Raw genomic sequence first — 13,449 nt, 5'->3', positions numbered from 1 at the left:
ACTTTGTTGGAATTTTCACTGATGATTTTACAAAAGCAAAACTGCTGGTGAATTAGTATACAGTAATCTTATTCACTGTCACACAATTAAGTGAAAGCTCTACTTCATGGCCTTAATAAAGCAAAAGAATTACATGTTAAATCTCAGCCACGCAAATATCTTTAATATCTGTGTGAAAAAGAGGAAAGACACATAAAACATGGGCATATAGTATTTGATTTTTGTTGCAAAGAAAAGCATGTATAAAGTTAAGTTCTTAAGTAAGACAGGTTTTTTTTTTTTTTCATAGAGTACCATGAGAGATAATTATGGAATTCTATGTGGATGCTTGATAGACGTTTTCTCACAAACAAGCGAGCTTAACTTAGAATGTACCTAAAGGAAAACAACAGATAGTATTTGTTGCCAATTGATAAAACACAGGTTTCAAACAGAAATTTTATCTATCACTATGAGTTTAGTAAATGTAACTTTTATATATTATGTGATGGATTATGTCAGTATTTGGAAGATCTAAAAAACTTGGGGAGCCAGTTTTCTAAGGTAACTAATGCTTAATGTAGGTTGAGAATCCTCACTCCACAACAAATGCTGGAGAGGCTGTGGGGAAAAAGGAACTCTCCTGCACTGTTGGTGGGAGTGTAGACTGGTGCAACCACTGTGAAAATCAGTCTGGAGGTTCCTCAAAAAGCTGGGATTGGAAGTCCCATTTGACCCAACTGTTCCACTTCTAGGCATATTCCCTGAAGAACTGAAAGCGTCATACCACAGAGATATATGTACACCCATGTTTATAGCAGCACAATTTGTAATTGCCAGATCTTGGAAACAACCTGTGTCCATCAACTGAGGAATGGATAAAAAAGTTGTATTTTTATATAATGGAGTACTACTCAGCTATAAAGAATGATAACATTGAGATATTTATAAATAAATGGGCACAGCTTGAAATCCATATTAATAAGTGAAATAAATCAACCCACATGTATAAATACCAAATAGTTTCCCTAATGTAAGAAATGATAACAATACATACAAGTATGTGGTAATCATGATTCCTCATTATATTGCTTTGAAGCCTTATAATGTTTTTATTCATTAGTTGTAATGGTTTTATTCTGGGCTGTTTTATTGTCTGATGGTAGGAACAGCTATTTTGGAGAAAACAAGACATCATAATAGCTAGTGTTGATTTAATATCATCTTGTTTTGAAGTCCCATCAAGCTTTTGTTCTTCTGTCTCCATCAGTCTTAACATGTTGTATCTTACTGGATTTTATTATATGTGATAATATAAACAAAAACTTTTATAGACAAGGAAATAATATAGAAACCATTGTTTGTTTTCTGTTAGTTGGTTCTAAATACCCTGTAATACTCTCATTCTCTTGAATGGTTTTAAATTGTCTTGATATGTTTGATGCTACAGTGTACAAAGTTATACTCAAGTATTTCAAGGAAAGAGACACTATGGTAACTACTTTTATGTCAGGATAATCTTGTGGTGAAACACTACATTGCTTAAATTGTTATGTTCTGACCTGTGCTGTTTTGTTGTTATGTCCTCTGTTATCTCAATCTCCTTTTTTTTAATTATTTCTTATTTTTATCTTTTTAATTAAGGGAAAAATAAATAAAAATAGCAGGATATATTACAGTAACTCACTTTGATTTCCTGCAAACTTGATTTGAAACCTGTATTGCTCTCACCATCTTGTTTTGACTGATTTTACTCTATTCTGTTTTGCTTGATAGTATCAAGTTTGAGAGTATAGGCAACAACTGTGAAGACAATAAGATTCCCTATGACGCCCATTCTGGTTTGACTATTATCTTCGTTTGAAGTCCTGTAATGTCTCCAATGTTTTGGTTTTATTGGTTTTGTTCTTTACTGTTTTGTTCAATTTTATTACAACTGATGATATAGGCAGTTCTTTTTAAGATAGCAAGAGGCATTATGGTAACTATTGTTGATCACCTTATATTCTGTTTTTACATCATGTACTATGTCCATCCTTTTGATTTGACTGACTCTGTCTTGTTATATCACATTTGGTTTTATTCTCTTAAAAAAAAAAGTAATAAGAACTGTGGGAGTAATAAAACCCAAAATGTGTAATTGTCATTGTAAACAAGAGAGGAAAAGAAAGTGCTCTAAAGGATATAACTGCATGCATATTTAAGTGTATAAGATAGATAACCATATTACTGAGTTTTTGTTGGATCACTGAACAGAACTGTTTGCAGTCTCAGTGTTTTAATGTCCACTTTATATGCTTTAATTTTGTAACTTGAACAACTATTTCTAAGATGACAATATGTAATCTATTAACTTGTGATTTCCTATTTTTTTTTGAAATTCTGTATTACTTGTACCCTTTTTCTGTTTTTTTCTTTTTCTTCTTAAATAAAATTTTAAAAAAAGAGAATCCTCACCCCAAAATGTAAACACACCAAAATCTAAAAATGCAAAAATTGCTGATCCAAACTTTTTAGATAAAGAATACTCAACCTGTATTACAAAAGTATGTATGGAAAAAGATGTGTTCAAAGTGGACAATGGATTTTAATGCAACAGTTATATCACCAAAAATTTACTGCTAAGGTTTCAGATTCCACATGGAAACATTAACCTTTAACAAAACTAATGAATTTTGATGTATCAAAAAAGATGATAATTACCTGACTGTCACCCTCTGACTGTTAATCTTCCAGGAGCAGAAAAAAGGCGTATAGCACTTCTCTTTTCTTGGGGTCTTCCAGCAGGAAAAAGAGTTGAGGAGGAGATAAAAAGATGATCCCTGCAGTAGAGTGGAGACCTGTTTGACAAGTCTCAAGTATCATTATATAATCCACACAACATTCAGAAACACACTCAAGTTAAAAGCAGCTGTCTGTCTGTAAGACTGAATGTCTCTAGTAGTACTGTGACGTGAAGGGTGGCTAAAACATACTTCAGTTCTCTCCTTCCTAACAAAAGTTTCAAAGTTCATTATTTCAGTAATGCATTTCATACATGATAAGGCTTCAGTATCCTCACAGTGCCTGATATTTCAGTTAACCTGGAATGAATGGGTGCTGAGTAAATGGGTGTAATTAACCTGCACATTGCATTCTTAAGGTGTATGATTAGCAATGCATACATAAGTGTGTTTCATCTATGATCATCCTTTCATCAGTTCCTTTTCCTACAAGAAAATCACGTAGAAAAATCTGTATGCATTTTCTTTCTTTCTCTCAACTCTGTAACCGTAGGCAGGCTCAGTGTCCTACACACTTAGCATTATGACTAGAAACCAGCTTCCTTCACAGACTCACTTGAACAAGGTATTTTTGTTCCTGGCTTTTCACTTAAAGCACCTCAGGCATAGTGAATTCAAACTGGAACCTCTTTTATAGGTGGTAATGCCCATCAGACCAAGACATCTTCGCTTTGCCACTCAAAAGGGACAAAATATACACTGTTACGTGGTATAACTTTAATCTGTTTTGTTCCACCTATAAATGCAGGAGGATTTGGGGGACATTGTAGGTATAAATCATACTTGCATGGATGATAAATAACACACTTTTATGTAGAGTTTCAAAACCAACAGGTTGCCACATATTTTTGAAAGTCTGCCTTAGAACATATGACCAGATAAAGAATGAACAATTTCTCCTTAAAAGCAGAAGGTTAAAAATTCTTTCTAGCTGCATAATATAGTTTTGGTTCTAAAGTTGATGTGTATACACCATTGTTGTCCCTGATTGACATGTTTTGAAATTTTAGGTTTTTTTCCTTTTCTCCTTGAATTTGGAAAAAATGGATTTGGAAAAAAATAAATAAAGTAGATGTGTAAGATGAAAACTCCTTAGGAAAATACAGTATTGGAAGCCACTGTAACTTTTGTTGCAGCATTAAAAACATTATTTTACTGTTTAATAAACAAATGTGGCAAAATGTTAAGATTTGGTAACTAAGTAAACAGTATGTATGTATTGTACTTTCAACCTTTCTCAGAGGTTGAAAATCTTCAATGTCTTTCAAGAGCAACATATATAGGTGCAACATACATTAGGTCCTGTTTCTAAAAACCACAAATTAAGAAGGGTAACCAATATGGTTCGGTATTACCACATTTTACTACACACTTCCATGTATATGGGTATGGATATGGACATGGATTTGTAAAGAAGACATAGGGGTTATAAATGGAGTTTAAAACCATGTTTTATGATAAAGGGCTTTTAATTTAAGATGGCCAAAGCATTAATATTATGCACTTGCTAGTTTTCTTTTTTCTGATGTTTCTTAATAAAGACTTAAATAAATACCAGACCTCTACTTCTTGTGGTAAGAAGCTTGCAAAATGGAAAATGAGACACAGTAAGAGAAACAGTTTTCATATTTTTAACCTTTTTCTTAGGGATATTTTTGTTGAGAGAGGAAGGCAGAATAGTCCTCTTTGTTGTAAGCCTGGTGCTTTTTCTAATATTAATTGCAAACCAAACAGGTTATAAAAGTAATTACTTTTAGATTTGTCTTTTCAGCTGGTACAACATTGGAAATAAGAGATATGGGACCAGTCTTGTCAGATGATTTTTTTTTTTTTTGCTTTGGGAAAAGACATGGGTAGAACTGTAATGAAACTTAACTGAATTTATAAGGATTATAAAGATAGCAGTACAAGATCTTAACAGGATCTTGAAGTGGGGAGAAAAGAGCCTGAAACAGGAGGATCACAAGTTCAAACCCAGCCTGACTGACTTAGCAAGATTCTGTCTCAAAAAATAAAAGAGGTGTGGGGGATGTAGCTTAGTGTAAAGACTTTGGTTTAGTTTCCCAATACTTCACAAGTGAGTGGCGGAAGGAGATTGATATTACAAGCAATTAAAGATGTAGGAGGTATCTTTTTGGAGTGATGGAAATTGTGGTAGTTATAAAACTCAAAACTATACACTTAACGTGGTAGTATTCTGTGACACTTTAATCATAAGCAATTAAAATTGTAATTGTTAAATGACACATTACCCAACCATTCTGTTGAGGTACACTTCAAAAGAAATGACCTTTCTCATCATTTAAAAATGTTTAGATGGTATAGCATAGTTCTACTGGAGTGGTTGCTGACATGGAGTGAGAAGCTAAGGGAAATGTAATCTGACATCACTATTATAGTCCCGACAGTTAAATCACAATCCTGTTTTTCCTCCTCTAGCCCTGGATTGAGGCCAGATGTAAGCTCTCCTCCATCTAGCTCCTCAACAACAACGGGACCACCTCCCAAACTCTGCCTGGTGTGCTCTGATGAAGCCTCTGGATGTCATTATGGGGTCTTGACATGTGGAAGCTGCAAAGTATTCTTCAAAAGAGCAGTGGAAGGTAGTGTGTGTTTTGAAGAGTTCTATTTTTTCTCTATTTGATTCCCATCCCTCACAGTAGACTGTAAAATTTTTACTTATGTGCAAAGCCCATTAAGGTTAGAAAAATCAGTAAAGAATGTGGCTTCTAATTCTTCAGAAGGAAGGAGATATTTTTGAAAACATGAGAAGAGCTAAAATTAAAACTATAAATTGATGGAAGAGAGTCTGATTAGAGAATTGAAGGTAACACTAAGACAGTGCTATTATGTGAAATGAATGTTCAATTTGGGCAGTAAAATAATTCTCATTTTATTAGAATCATAGGGTTTGAGTTCCCATAAGCTATTTGATTTCCAAGCACAAACTGTACCAGTTGGAATAGCCAGTATACCAGACTAAACCAAGTATAAGTGGAAACTTTGAGGGGGAAAAAGATATTTCAGCTTCTCCAGCTTTCTTTATCCTGTTAAGCCAGGGAACCATGTTAAATGATATAAAGACCATTAGACCTGATCCTTTCTCTCTTGGAGGTCACAGTTCACCATTAACAATTATAAATACAGACATTATAATAGAGGAGTAGGTAATAAATTTTGCCTGAAGTCATGAAAGGTATTTTAAAGAAAATTATTTCACTATCTGATTGTTACAGTAATGTAAACCTTACTGGGGTTATGAATTTAGACTAATGATAGAAACCAAAGCTGTATCTTCCTAAAGGAGTTATTCATTCCATAGCAAAGTATTATTGGAAAGGACTAATTTTTTATCAGTGAATTCTCTTAGAAAACAATAATGTAGTTTAGTTATTTGTAAAGTAGTTTGAAGGCATGTGGCACAAATGCATTACCTGAAGCTCTAATTATATTTTTAAACATAATTACTCATCCACTGTATAGGGGTTATTTGTCTAGAGTTATGTTTGTATATCTTTGAGAGGTAGATGAGTCATTTTGTTTGGATTACTTTTTAATACATTAGCACACTATAAAATTACTCATACTGCCCCACCCAGATGACAAGGATACAAGTGTTGTGTTAGCTCCCAATGTATCAACTACAGTTGTAAGTAAAGGCCATCAGTGCAATGTCCCTAACAATGTGAATGTTATATAACACATCTACAAAAAAAGTCTCAAGTGTTTTCCCTGATGTGAAATAGTACAGTTGTGTATAAGAAACTTGACAAATGGCTTTTTGAATGTCAAATTCAGAGGTAGTTGAACCTTAAAAATTATGAATAGTAAAAAATATTTTTCCATATTCATTAAAACAGGGCTACAAATCCTAATACCTATAAAGCTGAACTGTTGTGAGGGAAGAAGGGCATACTTGGTATTAGAGAGCACATGTAACTTTATTTAAAAGCATCCAAATTAATTAATCCAGAGAACAAAGCTAACTTATCTCCAAAATATACCACCATGGAAGGCCACATGGCCTTTGTGCCTAATCTGTGCTTCCAGGTCAAATTTTTAAATGTTCATCATTTATATTAGCTAGGACATGTAATTAATAATAAGCAAATGTGGGCCATTCAGTTTTCTTCTTTATTTGGATTTTAATGTTCTCAAAGGACCTTTCCAGCTCTAAAATTCTTCAATCTTTTGATACCTAACTCACAGTCATTCTGTTTTTGCTATCTAGACACAATGAAAATATGCTTTAAGGCCTAGATACATACCTCAGAATACTACTGCGTCTATGTAGACATGCTGGCATGTGCAGGAGACTTCTAATTTCTACCAGGCTAAGACATCCTCTCTTTTACTTTTCTTCAGATTCCTTAGACAATGAATAACCAGTCTAAAAGAAGACTATAGAATGTGTGTATATATATATATATATATATTTTTTTTTTTTTTTTTTTTGTCTTTTTCCTTTTTATCGGTACCAGGGATTGAACTCACGACTGCCTGCTTACAAGGCAGGCGCTTATGCCGCTGAGCTAAATCCCCAGCCCCCTAGAATGTATATTTTTGTCTTTTCCTTTTTAGAAATTATAGTTGTTAAAACATTAGTGAACTCTGGGTACTAAAAGATTTAGATAGTAACAGTCTTAATATTTGAGATCAAAGGTGAATCCAACATTTTTATATTCTGATGATGTGAAAAAATGATCTAAGATCTGCCTATGGTAGTTTAGTTTGATAATTCTCTTAACCTAATCAGTTGCTGACAACCTTAATATTTAAGAATATCACTGTTTACCTATCACTTTTAAGTGGGATGAGAGACACATTTGATTTGCATATAGTGGTATAATGATGAATTAAAGCCATTTTCATTTATGATTCCCATGATATTTTTAAAACAGCTTCTTTTTTCGTCTCATTGGCATCAGGCTAGTATCATAATAAAATAATTTCTTAGGGGCTGGGGATTTAGCTCAGTGGCATAAGCGCCTGCCTTGCAAGCAGGCAGTCTTGAGTTCAATCCCCGGTACCAATAAAAAGGAAAAAGACAAAAAAGAAGAAGAAATTTATAAAATAATTTCTTTGGTGAATAGTGAGTAGGAGTTTGTAAAGTAAAACTGAGTTTCTGAATCTGAGAGGTGAGTGCTGTTCCTTACTTTGTGAAAATTTGTTGAGTAGCGTTATAGTTATGATTTGGGTACTTTTATGTATATGTACTGCAATAAAGCTTTATTTTAATAAACTATTTTTGTAGATGACCTTTCAACTTTGTAACTATGTCTATTTAGGCAAGTACACTGTTACCTTCCTTAATCAGTGTCTTTGGGTCTCAGTTGTGCCCTACCCAAAACAAAAAGAAAACTTCTTTAAGACTTCTGAAATTTTAATTATCTTTTATTCCATATAGGACAGCACAATTATCTTTGTGCTGGAAGAAATGATTGTATCATTGATAAAATTCGAAGAAAAAACTGCCCAGCCTGTCGCTATCGAAAATGTCTTCAAGCTGGAATGAACCTGGAAGGTAATGCAAGTAAATTGAAAGAATTACTTATCTCTGTCATATAAAAACTGATTTTTACTTTTTAAGACATAAGTAGGTTGATGTAATAATTCACTATATATGTGCTTGACTAGCAAAATTCTGTATTATTGTCCAGTAAAATAGAATATGTCATTCTGCTTAAGCTAATTCACTGGTTCTTGTTACAAACACTGAATTCAGTACAGGCAGACTATATGCTAAGAAAGAAAATTATATAATAAACTTACACAATTTGAAGCAATTGAACTTTTACTCCCTTTCAAATTCTCAAAACTATTTCCTAAAGTTGGAGATATTTCTATATTAGTTATATGTTCATTTTTCTTTTACCTTGCAAAACACACTTCTTACTTAGAAGTATGTATGTCTTATTACAGCTATGCAAGGAAAAAACTTTAGGAAGCATTGTATGGGTATTGTTTCTTAACCAAAGAAATTTGAAAGTAGTTATGTTCCATATCCCTGTTTATGTAATAAGGTGTATAATTAACACTGATCTCATCATTAAAAACTTTGCTCTGAAAAAAAGCTAGAATTGTTGAAATGGCAAGTTCCATGAATATAGTGATCTCATAACTCGTGTTGCTTAGTATTTGTTCTTTCGGCAAGTATTCACCAACAAGACAGTTCTTAGACATAAAATGATTAAAGTTTAGTGTTTTCATAGTCTACTATTTAGATTTACACAATAGCATGGCATATCACAGAAGGAATACTGCTGCAGAACCAAGCAGAAAGACCACCGAATTCTGTTCTGGAAGTCAGGGAAAACATCTTGGAAGAAGTAACATTGAATTCTAAGTGTAGAAGCTTAAGTAAAGATTAGATGAAAAATAGTGTCAGAATTAGGGTCAGATTTATATTCTTAATAATCCAGATTAAAAAAAAATAGAATCTATGTGGTTCTCTTGATAGAATAGACTAAATATAAAGAATGTAATTCCCTAAACCACATATACAGCTTCAAGTAGGATCAGTTTACTTGACTGCAGAAGATACATCTTCCTCTAAGTTGGACTAATGATAGAGAATTATACGGTACTTACTATGAAATAAGAACTGTTCTGATTCTAAAAACTCTTTGAGGTAGGGATTAATATTAGTTTACAGAAGAGAAAATTAAAAGCACAAGAAATAACTTGCATAAAACCTAACTAAAAAACAGCAGAATCAGGATTTACATACAATGTGCTGCTTCCAGATTGGTATGCTTTACTACGTAAATACAGTGCCTGCAAGATAACATGGCAACTAAATTAGAGTAGTTATGTCATAGATCTTGTTTCTCTGTTTTGAAATGTTATCTAAAACTTAACTTTCTCAATGCCCACAGAACAGTCTTTAGTATTAGCCACAGGCTTTTCTTCTTAACCACCATATCCATCTTCCACAAACTCTGTGTTTTATCATTCTAAGGATAAAAGGTCTAACAGTTATTTTAATTAGCATTTTTCCTTTTGTAAAATGATTTCCATGATGAAAACTGAGGCAGGCAGATTTCTTCTTTCATAAAAATTACATTCCTTGCCCTCTTTTGGTATATTCGGTGCTGTCTCTTTAACAGAATACTGTACTACTTATTCAGGCAAATAATTTCATGAGTATGAATAAGTTTACTAAAAAATGCAGAATATATGCTATAATTTGATGTGAGTGTTGCACACAAAGTCCAAGATACAAGAACAAGGTAACGGTTCATAAATATTAAAAAGGACGCTTTTACAGTCATCATCATAAATTTGCTGTAAAAAGGGAAATTTCCCATCAATAACTTATTTTAAAAAATGAAGTTTTTCATCTCCCCAGCTTTTTAGTCCTAATTAATACCATGTACACAGAAGATTTTGCTGTTGTTATAACTAATGCCGTTTTCAGCATATGATCTGTCACTTTCCTACCTCGAAGAACCTTGCACAAGTATTTTTTGTAGCTTCCCTTATTATATATACTACCACAATTTAGGTTAACCCTAAGCTACAACTTTTAATCTATCAATTGAAATAATCTTAGTTTGTAAAGAAGTCATTTACCTTATAGAGCGCACGTAAAAATTTCCACATTTAGAGAGAAAAAGATACAATTTACAGAAGTGATTTTCTCATACTGTCTTAACAGTGTTATGATACTTAAGTTACTGGCTTACGTTCAGGGAAAAATAGCATCAAAAAAGTTTCTTAGGAATTTTTTGTTTTCAGAGAAAAACAAAATTTCTATTCTTCATGTCACTTTGTCACAATTGGTCAGTTTAAAATACTTCTTGAATAAACTTCACAAACTAATCCTTCCCATTGTAATTCATTATATGTATTTTTTCAAAACCCACAGCTCGAAAAACAAAGAAAAAAATAAAAGGAATTCAGCAAGCCACTACAGGAGTCTCACAAAATACTTCTGAAAATCCTAACAAAACAATAGTTCCTGCAACATTACCACAACTCACCCCTACGCTGGTGTCACTCTTGGAAGTCATTGAACCTGAGGTGATACATTCAGGATATGACAGCACCAGTCCAGATTCAACCTGGAGGATCATGACCACACTCAACATGTTGGGTGGGCGCCAAGTGATTGCAGCAGTGAAATGGGCAAAGGCAATCCCAGGTAAGATGCAAAGGGATGACAGACTACATTATAAAACTAAACTGTCTCGCTGCTTGTCATCGTTATCTCACACAACATCTTGTTCTTTCTTCTCAGTTCTTAGGACGGAGAAGCAGAAAGTTGGGTGAATACGGGCAGGGGAAGGGCTGCAGTAAAACTTACATTGCTCCCTACTTTTCAGCCTACTTGTCATCAGAGTAATTTTATAGGGGATGATGTAATGTCAGAACCAGCTGACATCTAGGAGAATAAAATGTGTAATTAATTATTTTTAAGAATCTCACTTATTTTCCTTCAGGTTGTTTGTAAAACTGGTAAATATCAGGAGTGTTGACTTGTCAAAATGTAGTAAACGTATGTAAAATATCTAATTTTTAAGATAATTTTAAACGTTTTCCTGTGAAACACTAAAAGGCAATCATATCAGCCTGACTTTACAGTTAAGAAGGAAATTGACAAGCTTATGGTTATACGACTAGAGGCAGAACAAGAATGAGTAACGTACTGGCCCTTTTGTATCAAGCAGGAAATACGTGTGAACATCTGGGAAACTTTTAAGTTCACTGGCTGAGTACAATTTCAAACCAGAACTTTTGTTGCCTTTGAGAAAAAACTGACAAAATTCTTTTCTTAGATAGAATGCCATTAAAAAGTGGTGAGGGTCTGGGCCTTCATGTGTCATCTGACACAAGAAAAGTGCATTAACTTTTATCTGTTAAGAGTCTGATTTCACAGCTCTTGGCATTTCACAGAGGGATCATCTCTGGCAACTACAGTGTTGCCTCATACCTTGATTTCTCTCAATTTAGGATTCAAAAACTTACACCTGGATGACCAAATGACCCTCCTGCAGTACTCATGGATGTTTCTCATGGCATTTGCACTGGGGTGGAGATCATACAAACAATCAAATGGAAGTTTGCTGTGTTTTGCTCCTGATCTGATTATTAATGAGTAAGTCATATGTGAATCATTTTGTCTGTATTCATTCATAGGATATTTTTAACCAACCACTATGTTCCTGATGCCTGCTACTATAGTAATTCTGGATTGAATCAGTCCTACCAGCTATGTGAGAGAACTAGGCAGAGTCAAAATAGAATTAGCAATGCTTTGGGCAGGTCATATGTAATACAGTATAAATATGCATGTGGCATTATCACTGTCCCAGCACATACGTAGTGTACATCTGTAGGGTCAGTGAGATTTGTGGCAAATAACAAGGAATCTTACTATTATGTTGTTTTAATTTATATAACCCTGTTCCAAAAAGGGAAAGGAGCACGAGAGAATTCACGTGGCTTCAGTAGAGACAAAATTACAGTGAGGACGTATCAGCCAAGAGGGGTGAGAGGTAGAGACCCAGAAACAAATGGTATCTCTCTGCATGGCAGGATCTCAGAACATAGAAACAAATTATTGGTTTTGTTTTGAGAGAGAATCACTCAAGCCTTTAAAGATTTTATAAATCAGCTCTTATCCTCTAAGCGTATGCCTCTATTTGTGAAATACTTTAGGTATTCATTTCCATATCATATTGCAGTTGCGTCAGCTAGTTCCCTACAGACAGTGCAGCTTTTGCTGTGTTGATTTACATTTTCTTTCTGAAGCTCCGTTCTGATCACACCATGTATCTCTCCAGTGTACATCCGTCTTCAGTACCTCCTCATTGACCATCCAGTGTGTACTGTATGCGTTTAGCCTTTCCAGAACTTGGCTTTATTCTCCCCTGTGCCTCACACACACACTGTTCCCATTCAGATAAATCATTCTTCAGATACCCTCAGCTCATAGTGTTGTATATCTCTAGTTTTTCTCACTTTATATTACTACTATTTGTGCCCATACTTTCTTTTATGAGAATGTAAATCAGGAATTCAGACACATATACAAATTGTCAATAAAAGAAGTTTGTACTTAATTCAAAAAAGATGGGGGTTTCCTCAGTTGTGAGCACTGAATGCTGTTAAGAGCCAGCCCCGCCCCCTAAAAAATTAATAAATTAAAACCACATTAGAATAACAGTCACATGTGAGTAAAACCATCACTAGCTATTTCCAATATGTATTTTATATACCTCATCATGTTTTTCCTGTGAAGCCTGATCTTTGCTCTTGTTTTCATCCCAAATGACACCTCTCATAAGAATTTATTAATTGCCTTGTTGAAATAGACTTGTCTAGTAAAAACTATGAGTTTGAAGATATTTTTATGCAGTTGGTGTTTATCTGTGTATCTCATATGGTTGACATCTAAGCAAATAAAGATTAAGGACCTTGTCTGTTTGTTCTTTGCTTAAATCATGTACTGTATTAGGCATATATTAGGACTATAAGGAATATTTGTTCTCCTTTAACCTATTTCTTGCCATACAATGAAATCTAAACTTTCTACGTAACTAAACAGTGTCACACAAGATTGTCTTCAGATGGGACATTTTTTTTTAAAATAGATTTTCAGGTGGATAGCCCATATCTAAATACTAGACCTTGATTTAAATGAGCACCTGATAATAAATTCTGTGCTGAAGTAAACAGTACA

General features: G+C 33.8%; 1 protein-coding gene across 7 annotated transcripts in view; it reads left to right on the top strand.

The window, feature by feature from the left end:
• The window catches only part of Nr3c1 (nuclear receptor subfamily 3 group C member 1), a 94,803-nt gene that overhangs the window by 68,394 nt on the left and 12,960 nt on the right, over nt 1-13,449 (top strand). For 5 of the 7 annotated variants that reach the window (XM_013140806.3, XM_013140808.3, XM_023560407.2 and 2 more), the window contains exons 3-6: nt 5,202-5,368; nt 8,170-8,286; nt 10,633-10,908; nt 11,718-11,862. In XM_013140806.3, the coding sequence (XP_012996260.1) occupies nt 5,202-5,368; nt 8,170-8,286; nt 10,633-10,908; nt 11,718-11,862 (705 nt within the window). 7 annotated transcript variants of the gene reach the window in all.

The sequence above is a fragment of the Cavia porcellus genome, unplaced genomic scaffold (genome assembly GCF_034190915.1).
Source record: "Cavia porcellus strain 051 isolate PalLab524CR breed Dunkin Hartley unplaced genomic scaffold, mCavPor4.1 scaffold_21, whole genome shotgun sequence".
Taxonomy (NCBI): Eukaryota; Metazoa; Chordata; class Mammalia; order Rodentia; family Caviidae; genus Cavia; species Cavia porcellus.
This window is presented reverse-complemented; position numbering and strand designations above follow the sequence as displayed.